Below are 16813 nucleotides of genomic sequence, written 5' to 3'. Positions count from 1 at the left end.
TGGAATCTAGGTGATGCCCAGGAGTCATCACTTGTAGAATCCCACTGGTATTAGGGGATGTTTAAAGGACCACTCAGTGGAGCCAGAGCAGGTGTGTAAACACAATCTCCCTCCATACTTTCTCTTGTTAATAATTATTCAGATTCACAGAGTGGAGCTGCAGAGTTGTTCTCTACAGAGAATAAGGGTGGGTGTGTCAGAATTCTCTCTTAGGAATACTGAAAGCAATTTGTTTGGCTACAGTCAGGTTTTCTTATTTCATTTTGAGTGAAAGATGAATGTGAAATAAAATAAGCAAAGTGTATTTTGACATTAAGAATGATTTGAGTCCTAACATGTTTAAGATATGATAGTTTCTCTGTCAGAAAGGAACTCAGAGTTACCTTGACTACAAGTTTAATTACAGATGGAAAGGAATAAAATACAACTATTTTTCTTCAGCTCTTTAATGAAATTTTCTTTGTGATAGCAAAGATTCTTAAATTATTTGATCAAGTCAATTTTGTATTGTAGAATCAGTACCTTAAATGAACTACATTGATGATTTGATTAGGCCATCTGACTCATGTGTTTAGAGTGAACATAGGTGGGAGGTTTCCAAACAGAAAATAAGGAAGGATCTGTCCATAGATGAGTTGCAAGTTTCATTTATTATTATATAGATTTATTATTATTTTTTCCTTTCATTAACTTGAAAAGCTTATATGATTATTTTGCTTTCCCTGTCTGGCTAGATGATTCAAGGTTTTTTAAGCTAGAGCCACAATGTAAATTCCCTTTCCCTCATTTCTCTCTCTTGATCTGTACATTTTTCTTCATTTTGAACAGAGGGAGGGAGGATAATATGGTGGGAGCTTCTGACTTATTACTTTGGCACTAGCCATTCCTTTTATACCGTATAATTTTCTGACCAACTCCAATACTGTTAAAATGTAATTCTTAGGAATGGTGTTTTGACACCTAAAGATATGGGTAGCGAACAGGTGTTTGTTTGGGGTTGCACTTCAACATATATTTATATTTCACGGGAGAGACAGTTACAGCTGACAGGTATCAGATTCAGAGAGTGAGAAGCCAAATGATTTTTAAAGCATAAGCAGAGCTTCCCATGGCAGAGGCTCATTCCTGTGGTCTCTTGGGGGCTCTACATTTTCAGAGCTGAGTGAGAGAAACCACATCCCTGTTTGGAAAAGATTTTTATTTTGTTCCTTCCCTTGCTGATGTCATTACTGTTGCTATGGAGAGGAAGTGAGTGCTGCGTGACATTGCTGGAAAAATCAACACTGACGTATTTCTGTACAGCAAGTAGTCCACTTCACGGCTTGTTTTTTATTAGTATAGGCTTGCTAAATGTGGTCAGAATTAATACCAAACAGGAAATGTGCCTTTGCCCAAATTACCTTGATATATAAACGTTTTGTGAAGGTGTACCTAAATAATGCCATCTTAATTATAGTGAAGAGAATGAAATACATACGGTAGTAACCCATGTGAATCCAGGAAGAAAAAAAAAAACTAAACAAAACATGTCTTATAAACTATTAGACATAATTTATGTTAGTGGGAACTTTTTTCTTGAAATGTCCATCCCACTCTTGTCAAATCTATTTTTAACATTGAGTCATTCAGTTGTATAGCACGACCCCATTCAGGTCTGAGCCCCAAGAAGAGATTAGGGCTGATTTTCTTTGATATCATTCCTGAGGAGCTGTTTTCATCACTGCTGTAGAAAGCAAGGTGCCAAGGCAGATACTATCAGGGATCCATTTATGACGTCTTAGTATCAACACATGATTCTTGATTCATCTGACCATCTGAGAGGAGGCAGTAACCAAAATAAGATCCAAGACTCTTGGGGTTACACGGAAAAAATCATTTTTAAAGACTTGTAAATAATAGATGATATTTCTGTGGAACTGTTCTGAGTTTTACCGTTATTAAGTAAATAATTAAGATTTTTTTTTTTTTTATGAGAAAAGTGCTTTGCCCAACCTATGAGTCTTAGCAAATGGAAAAAGGACTAAAGAATGAAAGGATTTAGAAGAGGAAGATGATTTATCACTGCTACTTAAATGCCATTTCCATCCGCAGTATTTGGTGATACCCATGGAGCGAGCGACTGCAAACCGATACTCTATTATTAAGTGGAACTGTGCCTTTGGAAATGTGCTTTTGGTATTGAAAACTGTGATGGGTTTTAATGAAAGCTATAAAATAAATGCTCAATATTTCCACCTTTGAATCCATTGCTGGCAGATTTACTGGTTGCATTTTCTTGCATTATGAATGTGTTTTATGTGAGTGGCTGATTTGTTGTGTCTATTTTTTTGTGTGTTTTATTTTGCCTGCAGTGGCACATCTAGTGATGAAATGTGCAACTTATACATTATGTATTATATGGAAGCCAAGCATGCAGTTTCTTTCATGACCTGTACACAGAATGTAGCTCCAGATATGTTCAGAACCATACCACCAGAGGCCAATATTCCAATTCCTGTGAAGTCTGATATGGTTATGATGCATGGACATCACAAAGGTAAAATTGGTGTGTAATTTAAAGTAACATGATTTTGTATTTTCCATTTCCTTCTGTCTCACTTGACTATATGATTAATATTTAAAACCATCCCTCTTCTGCCAAACAATCACATGTGCCCACATAACCCAATTCCCTCTTTTCCTTCTTATATATCCTGTTACTCCTCCTGACATGCCCCCATCAAAATAGTTAAAGTGAAAAATCTCAACTAGTAATGCAAGAGATTAGTTTGGGTACCAATTCCATGAATGTAGATCTTTCTCCATTTAATTCATGTTTTCTAGTTTCTCCATTTCATTCTTTATATAAGCAGTAATGACTTATGCAATTTATGAATTTATATACCAGGTTCTAAAGAATGCTACAGTTTGCCAATGAAAATAGTTATCATCTCCAACCAAACCCTAAATCATCTGTTTAATGGGCCTCTTTAAGCACAGACAATTCTTGATTTATGAGGCACTACTATTCTTGGCCGTTTTTGTCTCATTCTCAGAATTGTTTTTTAACTTAGTGTTCATCTACAAAACAGTCATATTCATTGTCGTTTCTTTAGTTTAAAATTGCAAAGCAAAGCCCACATCCTATTTTACTGAACGGAGCATGCTTAAACTTTACTGAGTTTTTCAAGTTCAATCTGAATATGCCAGAGCAACTTCTTATTCTTTCTAGTGGAAAGTTTATGAAAGAAGTTAACACAGCAGTCAGGTCATTTATTAAGATCCTAATATACAGAGGGCACCAAAGAAATGTATACATATTTTAAGAAAGGAAAAAAAAAACTATATTAAAATTGTAATACTCAATATATACTGATAACAAAAGATGAAACAAGTCATATGTATACTTTATTTTGGCACCCCTGGTATTTATGGAATATACCTTAAAATGTTATTAAAATAGCCTTAAAATATTACTAAATTCAATTAAAAAAACAAATATGAGCAGTTTTATTATTATATGTTGAAAATTCTGTGTGATGTATATATTACTGAAAGTAGTTTATATAGTTATTAAGTCAGAAGTCTGGTAACTGGTGGTTATGCTATAGTTTTTTGTGAATTAGGGCACTTCTACTGTATACATTTAAAAAACAAACAAACAAAAAAAAACCTTGAAATGGGATTACTGGATCCTTCATTGTCACTTCTTTTTTTTTTTTTTTTAAGTTTATTGGGGTGACAATTGTTAGTAAAATTACATAGATTTCAGGTGTACATTTCTGTAATACATCATCTATAAATCCCATTGTATTTTCACCACCCAGAGTCAGTTCTCCATCCATCACCATATGTTTGATACTGTATACATTTTTAATACTGTTGTTCTTATGAAACAAGACAGTAAATAATGTTTTATGTTGATGATATATTTAAAGTATGTAGTATATACTGCAAATTTATGCTCAACTCCTTTGATACTTTACAGAAACAGAGAGCAAAGATAAGACTTCTTTACTCCAGCAGCCAAAACGAGAAGAAGAAGAAGTGTTAGAACAGGGTATGTATGCTTACTTCTGTAACTAGGCCTATAAAATTATTCATTATTCAAATAGACAATTCAATTTTAAAGTTATTGAGATATTTTAGGTCTTTGTTTACCAGTCTCCAAACCTGTGTATTGCTGTTTTTATATAATACATAATTCATGAGAAAATGGTCAGTTGTTGCAATTTAGCTTTGCAAGTAAAATTCATTAGTGTAATTTAGTCCCGTTAGATTTTTCTTTGTTTTAATTTATTTAGTATTATAACTTTATCTATAGTGCAAATATAATAATTAGAAACAATTAGTGAGTTGCTTTTGAAATCTAATGACCTTCACCATTTAAATTCCTATGTATTTAGTATGGTGTGTTCATTAACTATGCTTGAGGTTCAAGAAAAAAGAAATTATGAGTTAAACCTGCATCTTGCCTCTTTTTTAAGTCATTCTTCTCTGCCTTCAGTAAGGTAGGAGGGATTCTTGTTTTATGCATTTGTAGTTTTGTGTTAAGTTGCCATCTGATGAGTTAAGAAAGTATCATTCTTTCTCTGTTCTATTTATTTGAAGTGATAATATTTCTATGTCAGATACTGCATGTGCTGGCACTGAAAAATTGCTCTCCTCAATCTTGGTTTCTTGCCAGTTGTTTGGAAAATAGTACTTTGTGTTAGATATTGGAGGATATTATCAAGACATTTTTGGCCTAAATATCATGTATTTTAAAACTTTAATGTTAATGCAAACACACTTCTACTGACAATGTAAAGTATACAGGAGATAGACAGCATTTTTCTATTAGCAACATTTAGACATTTCTGACTCTGGATATGGTAAACCCCTACTGGAATTCTTCAAAATGTATTCTATTAGGTCAAAGATATCACTCTGCACTAATCGTATTTGCGAAATTAAAGAATCCAGACTTTTGAAATGGAAAAAAAAAATGCACTTTGAAAGAAGTATAGGGTAAACTGTAATTTAAAAGTTCTAAAATTTTGTAGAGTATGTTCTATAACATCTCATTCTAACAAGTGGTCTTTTAAAATACACAACTTAGCTCAAAGTTGTTTCTATTTTTATATTAAGTCAAGAAGGAGATGATTTTATACTAAATGGTTTATACTAAACTATTATACTAAACTATTTAGTATGACTTACAATAACTAAAATGATCAATCCTGTGAATACAGAGGGAGCCAAAAGAAATGTATACACATTTTAAGAAAGGAAAAGACTGTATTAAAATTGTAATACTCAATATAGATTGATAACAAAAGATGAATACAAGTCAGGTATATTCATTTTTTGGTACCTCCGATATATTTGTAAGGAAATCAGTAATTGCAACCTAAATGCAGTAGTGTAACAGTATTTGCTATAATTGTGCTGAAATTTAACCAGACTTAAAATGAATTATTTTGACATTGCACATACTATTTGAAATATATGTCTTTGAAATAATTTGAGTCATCTTAGAATATATTTCCAAATACCAACAAATGTGACTACCATTCAGTAGATGCATCTTGTAAAATAGTAAGTACCTATGGAAACTGAGGCTAGACTATGTTTGCCTTCTGAACTTAGTTGAGTTGATCAGGGGAGACATTGGAACCTCTGAAAGATTAGAAACCCAAGAGGAACCTTAATGTTAGATATAACCTGTTCTTTCCAAATAATAGGTTTTAGGGGGTGGCATATATGCCTACAAACCAATCCTTTAATAAATGTTCATATTTTACTATTCATTTACGCTTTGTGTTTGATAGCATATATATAATATTAAGTTTAAATATATCCAAAGCTTTATTGGTTCCAGAGAAAAGAATCTATGAACACATAAGAAATGATTTTCCTGTAGTTAACTGTTTTCTTCTACTCGTGAATAAAAATGCTGTAAAGTTATTTCACTTGGGAAGAAATAAAGCATTATTCTGATTCAGTTTTCATAGTGAAGAAAATGGGTTATGGTATTCATATATTGAAATTAGTGGAGCCATTCGAATGTCACCTCCCAGATTATGTGAAGACAAATACCTGACTAAAAAGCATTTTAATGGCTAGTGTAGTCTGTGTATTATTCTACTGGTCATTGGAGACCACTGGTATAGAATTTAAAGAGAAATACAGAAATGCACCAAATACATATTTGTACCTATAGTCCATTTGACTCATTAATGAGCTCAATCTATTGCCTTACAATACGCAGGGCAAATCTACTTATTACTGAGAAAATATCCCATTCTTCTCAGAGATGTTTGTTTGCACGAATGCCTATTTGTATTCATTTGCTGGGTGGTTAAATTGACTACATAGCTAATAGGAGGACTCTAATTATTCAAATAAATTATGCCATGTATGCTAATTTTTTAAACTAAGCCCTCACACTTAATCCTTTGCCTTTTTTTGGTGTTCTGGCCAAAACAATTTATGTTCCAAGTACTCTTCCAAGTTGTATTGATTATTTAAATATTTAAAATCCCCAATGAATAAAAGCCCTGATTTATTTCAGTTGTTCTAGCCACAGGCTAGCAAAGAGCATCATTGTCAGTCACACAGAAGATGTCAAACCCCCATTGGAAAAAGAACAGTTAAGGGGCAGGGAAAAAAAAGATCCAAAACATCAGAGCACATGTACTCAAAGGCAAATTCTGCACCCATCAGTGCCTAAATATAGAGATAGAGATAGTTCTACATTGATAAAAAACAAACAAACAATATTTTCTTTCACTTTGTCTTTTTTTTTTTTAAGGGAACACCCTTTTTGTTTTTGTTTTGTTTTTTTATTTTTCTATTGGGCAATACTGGGGGACAGTGTTCTTCTCCAGGGCCCATCAGCTCTAAGTTGTTGTCTTCAATCTAGTTGGGGAGGGCACAGCTCACTGGCCCCTGTGGGAATCGAACCGGCAATCCTGTTGTTCAGAGCTCACACTCTAACCAATTGAGCCATCCGGCCACCCTCACTTTCTATCTTAATACATTGGAAAGCAGATAGGAAGAATTACAGTAAAGATATATAATAAAGGTATGTGATGTAAAGATATGTTATGTAAATATATCTTTACATAACAGTAAAGATATGTTATGTTGGAATGAATGGACATTTATTAAAGTAGGAAAAAGAGAGAGAGAGCGAGTATTCATATTTCATAGGCTGAGAAAAAATGTCGCTATGCCTCAAATGGACAGGATGTAGTAGGTACTTCCAACATGGAGAAAAAAATTCAAAGCAAACCAGGAATCTGTTTAACTCAGGTTTATCTAATGCTCTGTTTCTCCAAGAGAAATATAAGTATTTTATTTTCTTTGAAATTCTAATCACTAAAATTGCTAGCTATTAATTTGGGCCAGAATATTAATTTTGATTGGAAATTCAGTAGCATTTGAAGAGACATCTGAGTTGTGCAAATCCATGTAGCTTAGCCTGTGCTTACTCACAAGCACACTAATGTTCTGGAGTATCCTTATCTATAGCTGCTCCTTCTAGAACAAAATTGGTGTAAGCAAATGTATCTCAGACTCTATCTCAAAAGATGTAATCACGGAGACATAAGAAGAACCTCAGCTTTACCTATCAGGTTGTCTGCATCATGCAATGATGGGAAATATTTTAATAAAGCTTTAATGAAGTCTGCAGGGATATTTTTAAAATAATGCTGGACTGATTTTTAAATAATATTCATTATAGAAGATACAGAAATTACAGAAAAGTATGAATAAACAAATAAAAAATCATACATAAACCCCAGAAATATGGATGTATATGTACATCTCTGTGTGAAATATGCATTACCCATATATGCACTTTAACATTATTTAAATCATAATTTATGCAGTTTCATATCTTCTTTTTAACTATTATATCTTGACTATTTCTTCCTGCTATAAAATTATTGGCAAGCCCAGTTTTTAATGGCTGCATAATATCCCTGCCCTTTGAAAATAGCCCATTTACCTGTAGGTGAGCTTATCTGTGAATGAGTTGATTATGCCTTCCTGCGGAATAACACTAGTGGATATTCCAAACATACTGAAATGTCATCAACTTTTAAAACATTGCAAGTGAAGAATTAGCTACGTATGTAATAAGTACAATACGCTAAAGAATAAAACCCAATTAGTGGTTCTGAGTGGAGGACATGAATCCTAGGAAACGATACAGGATGAGGATGGTGGCAATGACGTTTTCCAGGGCAGACACACACAAACACATGTTCCTCACTTGTATGTTATGATTTGCACTTGTAAGGAACTAAAGCATGTTTTGTACATTCCCTTTATTTTTATGCATTATGATTTCTTATTTATGTTCACTGTGCCAAAGGTAAAACTTTGGTTTTCTATCAACATTGTTTAGGCAAGGAATATGGGCTGAAACTAAGGCTGCAAGCAAGAATCTATACAACTGCATTTAGAAGTTCTGAATTTCAGTGTTTCTCTCCTTTAAAATTCAAAGCATAGAGGTAGTATTGAAATTTATGTCTGTTATGTTGGGAAGATTTGATGTCTTAAAAATACTCAAGGCAGGATCGAAAGTCCAAATCTACAATACGAGTATGTCCTTATTATTGTGCATTATGCTCTAGACGGCATTTCTTTCTCTGCAGAAAAGGTCTTTAACATGTTTTATTCAGTTTGCTCCAGACTCTTCTCATTGTAGTCTTTGTGCCCTCATATAATCAATCTTTCTACTCAAAGGTCAACATGAGTTACTCTATTCCCAAGGCAGGGAGAATATGACAAAAATACAATTTGTAGAGGGAAAACACTCCATGACCCCAGATAGTTAAAGGTCTTCAGACACCTTCTGCAAAACAGGATAATTTCACATGGTTTTATGCTAACAAAAATGAATTACCATTGGCATGTTTTATCAAATAAGCAGAATCAAGGGGACATGTTTGCAAGTTAACATGATAATCATCTACTGCAAAAGCTTGTTAAAGTAACAGTTGGTAAACCATTTACGAGAGCAGTAAAACAAATGCTGGACTTGGTAGCTAACATTTCTGGTCCTTTGCTTTGTTGAAACTAGGGTACTCCCTTCATTCCCTAATAAAGTACAAAGGATTTTAGTAGCATCTTAGCTAATTCCAAATACTCTCAATGCCACTTTGCTGTTTTAAAGAAGATACAATTCTTGTTTGTATCCCCACTCACTAAAAATGTATCAGTTTGTTATGATTTATGAGTGGCTCATCTGTCTTTATTTATTGAACTCATGTATCAAACACAATTCTAAATACCCCCCAGGGCTCTGGGCAGCTGAGTGGATGCTGTTTTGAATTGTTTTCCTAATAACAGAACAGGCAGGTGTGCATGATCATTTATCACAGAGGTGGGCTTTCCAATATGGATCAGTGTGCCTGGTATTTGCAAAAGCATCATCTTCTAAGTTCACCTTTTTTATATTTGTCTCATTTTCTTAAAAAAAAAATCTGATTGTTTTTCAATTAGATGAGTCCTGTAAGAGGAAAAATGTCCATTTCTGATTCTTGAGCTGATCATCGTAACCATGTGCTTTATTTCTCTGAGGCTGTAGGATAAATTGTGGGTTAGTAGTAAGTAAACAGTCAATAAACAAAATAGACTTTAACCAGAAGGGAAAGTCAGCTATGACTGACTTTGGTCATAAACCAAAACATTAAAATCTAAAAATAAATCCTTTTATTTTTCCATTCCTCATATCCCTCTCATTAATCTTTCGTGTTCCAAGGTTGTAATCTCATTAGCTTGGCTCCTTGGCATGTTTTGTCAGTGGTTAAACTGCTGATGAACACCCTGCTTACTCTCTTTGTACCATAGCAATCAAAGAGCGATAAGCAGTAACAAGAACTGTTGATTTTAGGTAATAAAGTACTAGTGATTTGTGTGGGCAATGGGAGTTTGTAGTCTGAAAGATTACCACGAGGTTCTCGGTCAGTTTTAAAATAAAAATGCCCACCACAATTTAGATTTCATGCTGTCTAAAAGTAGTGATACTTATTTTTTTTCATCCAATCTTAGAGCATTTAAAACAAAACAAAACAAAACAACACAACAAACAAAACAAAAACTCATGGGGCAATTTTTCCAATGTATGTTTCCATCTATTTCAGTTTGATCTGACTGTGTCCCTGAAAGTAAACCAGAGATATTTCCATGCTGGTGGCAAGGAGTAGGGAGTGATCTCTTCTGAAAAGAAAAATTCCCATTGAGGCATGAAGGAGTTAATGCTAGCCCACAACGTACAAACTGGAGTTAAATTGGTGATATTTTAGATTCTCTTATACTGTGCTCTGTTCCTTTTCCTGACACATTAGCTACCACCACAGTTGTGTTTTCCAAATACCAAACCCACTCAGCCAAATTATTTAAAAGACTAGAGCATTTCTGCATTTCATAAGATTAAGAATCAAAGTTTGAGTGAGAAAAAGACAGAAATGAAGCTCACTGCAGCCTAAAATCATTAAAGAAATATTTTTGTCTCTATGGGAGCTAGGGGTGACTTTTTTTTAACAAAAAATATATATATATATTTATCCCAGAATCATTTATTAAGGATCTGCTATAAGGGGAACAGTACTAATCACTGGAAATATGACAAGAAATAAGCGGTTTTTATTTTTTATATGAAAATCGCCTTTATACCTTGTCACTTATCCCTTCCCAGATAATTTAAATGTACAAAAAAACATTTTTTAGAACATCTTAATAGAATTTGATAGTACATGTAAGTTATATTGCCAGTGGTACGTGAAAAGTACCCAAGAAAACAGAAAACTCTTCTACTTTCTCAAACCACAAAAAAAAAAAAAAAAAAGCCAATTACTGTTCTTTAGGCCAGTTTTGTGTACATCACACTATGTTATGTATGTATTGACTACTTTGCTAGAATTTTATGTTCTAATAAGAAGAAGACAAGCCAGGATAGAACAAAAAGAAATTTGTTCAGTCAAAGAATAAACCCAGCACCTAAGCTCAGAAGACAGTTAATTTTAAAATTTTAAAAATTAAATATAGTAAGATTGACAGGTCTGAGGTAAATTCACAGGAAAGAGTTTATTGGCCAGAATTAAAAAGAGAGGAGAACCTGGATCCAGTAGCGTGATGAGTTAGAAGGCAGGCCCCTCAATGAGGCCATCTCCTTTGAATCCCAGTTCAACTTCTTACCAGCTATGCAGGTTCGTCATGTACCATTAGTGTCCTCATCCTAAATGAGGACAATAAGTATTTCATGGACACCAAATGTGTTAAATTGTGTTCAGCACTCAGCAAAGTGACTGGGTCATGCAAAGCTCTCAAAAAATATTAGCTGCTATTACTATTATCATAATTTGTAGTTTATAAAGTACTTCTTTATATATATCTCTGTCAACAATAGGTAGGGCAATAATACATCTCAGTTTTTCCAGCACTGGCCCAGTTTATGACTAAGAATAGATATTAACAACATTCCTTTCCTTCTCACATTGTCCCAGCTTTGGAAATAAATTATACGGTCACCGTAGCAGTGGGATTCAGAATAAAATTAGAGAACACCATCCTGAAATACATAGGTTGACAGAGCTGAGGAAAAGGTGGGATATAACCAAGGAGTGTCCCGAGAGGTAAGCTACGAGCAATCACAGGTCAGTTCCACAGAGGTAGAGCAGCTTTAATACCATTGCAGACAGATGTTTGACATCAAAGGTAGAGATGAGGATCTATTCCAAGGAAGGAAGGGAAGGGTCTTTCAGCATGTCAGTCGGAGGATGATAGGAGTCTCAAATGCGTACTGGTGATAGGGAAGGAAAATATGTTGACAAGTCAACATGACAAATCAGTTGACTTTGCGATTCACTGGTGAGAGGGGGAGGAATCTAATTTTCTGGATTGATTGACCCAAAATACAGCTTCATCACTGAGAGAAATACTGTGAAAAGATAAAGTATGGGGAGACGATTAGGATCTCAGTTTAGACTTGTTGAGTTCCAGATTCCTGTGAAACAGATATCCAAGTGGAAATTTTCAGAAGTCAGTTATATATACCAGCTTGGTACTAAGAGACCTCCAGATTTAAGAGTCAGTTTTCTGGAGGTAGTTGCTTAAGCCTTGTGAATGGCCGAGATCTCTTAATAGGAAAAGGCCTTAAACAGGAGAAAATAAAGTATACCAGGGATAGACCTCAGAAAACAATATTTTCATAGGTTGGGCCAAAGACTAAGAGAAAGCAAAGGTGACAGGCAGAGAAGATTTGGAAAGAACAATGTTATAAGGAGAGAGTTTCAGAAGGGACTTTTGACTCTGCTACATGCCCACCAGTAGGTCAAGATAAAGAGTCTCTTGGCTTTGGCAACTAGGAACTCTTAAGTAACTCATGCACAGGTCATACAGGGGTGAAATTAGAAGTGGAAACAGATGCCTTTGATTTAGGGAAGGAAGAGGATGTGAGGAAGGAGGTAGCAGTACATAGCCCTGCACTGTACAATATGGTAGACAGACACTAGCCACATGGGCTATTTAAATTCAAATATAAATTGATTAACAGTAAGTAAAATTAAAAATTAAGTTCCTCACCCACGCCAGCCACATTACAAGTACTCATTAGCCCCACGCGTCTAGTGACTACCATGTTGGGCAGCGCAGATACAGAATGTTTCCGTTAGCACAGAAAGTTATTTTAGTCTGTGTTGGAACTTGTTAAAGGAAGAGGGAAGATGCAAAAGCTTGAAAGACATACTGTGTCTGAGGAGGGTCTCTCCCCACCTCTGCAGCCACTCAAGATAAGCACAAAGTGAATATGTTTATAGCGTATGAGTCAAGTCTTTGGCAAAGAAGCTGTATTAGAAAAGAAACCAGACAGGAAAGGCGCGATGGGGTGCCAGGAGGACTGGCAACCCAGAAAACTGGAGTAGAATAGTTCTTTCCCCCAAGGTAGACTAAACATAAAAGGAGAAAAAGTATAACTACAATCTCTTTTGACAAAGATAAGAAACAAAATGCTACAGCAGCCATAGTGACTTGTTGAGAACATAGAGGATTGTAAACTTAGCTATTTTCCATTATGAAAATCCCAATTCTTGAATATGAAATAAGAACTGATTTTTTAAAGTTTAGGTAAACAGTAGATTGAAGCAGATGCATGTTGCATCTAGAGTTTATGTCTTTCCTTGGTAATTATAATAACTATAATTTAGTAATGTCTATTTTATGATATACATTGGGCTGGGCATTTTATATTCAGGGATCTTTAAATCCACAAAATAATTCTTGAAGGTAGTTGTCATTATCTTTATAAGGCTAATTAACTTGCCTAAAGGTACAGAATAAATAGCTTACTAAGTGTCAGGGTTGGAGTCAAACACTGGTGTGAAACACATACTAGACATTGGGCAATAATAACAACATAGGAAAAGACCAGAGCGCTCTAGGGGCACTTAGAAGAGACCCCAAATGTGATTGTCAAGGAAGGCTTCTTGGATATAAGTGACGCCTAAGTAAGATCTGAAGGTTAAGGAGTTAGTTGATTACTGGGGAGAGAATGTCCCAGGAAGAAGAAACAACATCTCAGAGTTGATATTCAAGGAACCGAAAGTCCAATATGGTTGTAACATAAAGTGAAGAAAGAGAGAGGAATATTGAGAGGGAGGGGAGATTGGGGTAGAGACCACAAAACTTCCTCTGTTTATATTCTACTCCCTCTGTTACACTCAAGGTTAGATATATTTCCTAAATCGGGATCTTAATATGACTAAGAAAAATAGCTAACATTTCAGCATTCCATATATTTTGTACACCTAAAGAGAAAAAAAAAAACAACCTTTCTGGTTTCTGTGTTTAGGAATGTAGGAGATAGCCATCTAGTGGTCTCAGACATTCCCATGTAATGAGCTATTTCTAGAGATGCAGCTCTGACGCTATGTTTTTACAAGGCCAATGCAACCTTTCTGCAGCCAAGCCTATTACGTTGCTCAATTTTTGTTTTCCTAACCCAAAAATAATTGTAAGTGATAACTTCGAAAGAACCGAGAGCTCTGCGTTTGGTATTCATCACAACTTTCAGACTTTTAATGACAAACCTGAATGACTATGCAGAGCTGTGAGCTCGTGTTCCTCCATCAATATTAACCCAATGACATTGATTCAAGTTTTAAAATTATGTTATTTCTCTGTCCCTAAAATAACCTTGTATTTTACTTTCTATAGAGAATGGTTCATTATAAAACAGCATGTTAAACTATTTTATTTAGTGTATGGGGCAGGAGAGTTTAGTAGTAGTGGATTAATTTCTCTTCTGTGAGGCAGAAGGCCACTGTGGCCTTACAGAGTTGGTTGAATTGTAATTTGCTTTGTTCATTTTACTGAGATTGGCGCTATTATTTGGTAATTACTTTCTGATTGAAGATGTCACCTGGGATAAGCAGCTTTCATGGGCAAGAACTGAAAACCCATTTTGAAGCATTAAACCAAGGCTATTTGTAAACATGACAGGATCTCTTAGCATCATTATGGAAAGGCTTCCTATCCCCTTGCACCAATTTCTTAATAATATATTCTTTAGTAGATTGTATCATGGTTAAACCAGTTATTATTTTCATTTCTCAATGATAGTAAGAAAGATTTTATAAATGTTATCTGATGGTGCTGTAAATGTAATTAAAACAAGCAATAGGACTCCATAGTCATAGTAATTTTATTAGCATCACTTAGAATAGGGTAAGGAAAAGGAAGAGCTGTGGGTTACCTTTGGGTTTGGTTTAGGAAAGCGGATTTGTGTTTCCATCGAGAACATGCATATGTTTCCCACTCACACACACGATATAAATAGTTTTGAAGCTATAGATGTAAATGATGAGGATTAAAATGCTTCATGAACTTTCCATAGTCATATTTTATATCTGTCATAATCTTTTATAATTTATTTTCGTAGAAATAGATTATCATATCCAAGTTTACTCCCTAGTGTAGGAAGACAGGAAATACATTTTAGTGATGAATCATTCCAATTATATCAGTTTGTTAAAATCTTCTCTTTTGTTTTAAAATGCTTTTAAAAGTATTGTCTTCTCACAAGATTATTTTTCTGGAATTTCTTCCTTTTTTGTTTAAAATAAACAACTGGAGCTATTTACAGTAGCACTGCTAACAAAATAACAATAAAACTTTGGTTTTCAAATTGGCAGGTAGATTCATACCTGTTAGATTTCTTGTGTTTTATAGCACCTGCTCAAAAATAAATATTTAATTTCTTCTGGATTACATTTTAATAAGCTTCTAAAGTCATCTTCAAAGGATTTGTCTGTAAAGATAGCTGTTTTCTGATGTCGCTGGTGACAATATTTTATTTTAGAAATCTGATGAACTGTAACTTCCATATCAATCCAACTATACTGGGAAAAGTATTTATTGAAACGTGCTATACAATCACATATGCATTAATTTGATTCTACTAATATGCTAATAGAGGTTAGCTCCTGTGGTTGGATCCCTAGATAACAGAAATAAATAAGTGGTATAGCAAATGAAATGTGAAGCATATTATTTTTTCATGTTCTGGAAAATCATCTCTTCTTTTTTTCTTCATGCTTGAAAGTCTGAGAGCAACCATCTCTCTCACTTATTTTTATGGCACACAATTTTGTAAATTTTGTAATCTTATCAACCCCCACCCCTTCTCTCTTCTCTTTTTTTCACAGGTGATTTCTATTCACTGCTTTCCAAGCTGCTAGGAGAAAGGGAAGATGTTGTTCATGTGCACAAATATAATCCTACAGAAAAGGCAGAATCAGAGTCAGACTTGGTAGCTGAGATTGCAAACGTAGTCCAAAAGAAGGATCTTGGTCGATCTGACACGAGAGAGAGTGCAGAACATGAGGAGAGGGACAATGCCATTCTTGTCAGAGACAGAATTCACAAATTTCACAGACTAGAATCTACTTTGAGGCCAGCAGAGAGCAGAGTTTTCTCATTACAGCAGCCCCTACCTGGTGAAGGCACCTGGGAACCAGAACACACAGGAGGTGCGTTTAGGGCTTTTTATTTTTTAAAGAATAAAATGTGAAATGCTGCAATCAACATTAGCAAAATCTGAAGGGAATAAAAACGAATGGGTGAGAAAAACTCATCAATTAAAAGGACTTATCATTAGAAAAAGTATTACTCAGATTTGGGTTAATCAGATGTCACATTTTGTTAAGAAGTCTGTCTTTTTGTTTTGGCCCAATGCTTCATAAATTTAGTTTCTGCTCAATTGGTGAGCCAGAATTACCAGGACCAAAACTATTTGCATCATGTCGGGAATGATGGCATATGAAGTTCACAATAACAAAGTCTTATTATATCAACATTCTCCATTTTGCTCCATGGAAAGAAACTGAAAATTCAAAACATGATATGTAAAGTCCCAGTGTTATGAAATGCTGATCCACTACCTTCTTTTAAGGTGTTCAGATTCTTCTCAAAGGAATCTTATACTTCAAACAGTCTTATCCAATTGACTTCTAAAATGTAACCATGTTTATGACTTTGATCTCTTAAGCTCCTTTATCAATTACTATCATAATTGGAAAGTGGAGTAGTTATTTCTGAAGGAACCTCCAGCAAGTGAATAACTATCAGATTTATCTTTATTTCTAACCATGATTGGCTTCCATAATTAGAAGACAATACCTTATTCCCTTCAGGTTTCTGTACCAGCAAGCAATGGATGCCTCATCTGTATCTTTAATTGTGTTGTGGCCTCTATGATATTGATTGTGTTTCATGTTACTTGCTAACGTGGAAAGCCAGATAATACAGCATGTGGTGATAATCTTCAAAAAAGTAACAG

The 16813-nt window shown here is 34.5% G+C and overlaps 1 protein-coding gene across 39 annotated transcripts in view; it reads left to right on the top strand.

Annotated features, from left to right (window-relative positions):
* The window catches only part of PAM (peptidylglycine alpha-amidating monooxygenase), a 260955-nt gene that overhangs the window by 200618 nt on the left and 43524 nt on the right, over positions 1–16813 (top strand). For 14 of the 39 annotated variants that reach the window (XM_074328654.1, XM_074328650.1, XM_074328647.1 and 11 more), the window contains 3 exons: positions 2352–2536; positions 3968–4039; positions 15681–16004. In XM_074328654.1, coding sequence (XP_074184755.1) covers positions 2352–2536; positions 3968–4039; positions 15681–16004 — 581 coding nt within the window. Of the gene's footprint in view, positions 1–2351; positions 2546–3967; positions 4040–15680; positions 16005–16813 lie in introns of all 39 variants that reach the window. The other 25 variants (XM_074328672.1, XM_074328669.1, XM_074328668.1 and 22 more) reach the window with 3 other exon arrangements.

This window comes from Rhinolophus sinicus, linkage group LG03 (assembly GCF_036562045.2).
Source record: "Rhinolophus sinicus isolate RSC01 linkage group LG03, ASM3656204v1, whole genome shotgun sequence".
NCBI classification, from domain to species: Eukaryota; Metazoa; Chordata; class Mammalia; order Chiroptera; family Rhinolophidae; genus Rhinolophus; species Rhinolophus sinicus.
The sequence above is the reverse complement of the archived record's forward strand: the minus strand, read 5'-3'. Positions and strand labels throughout refer to the sequence as shown.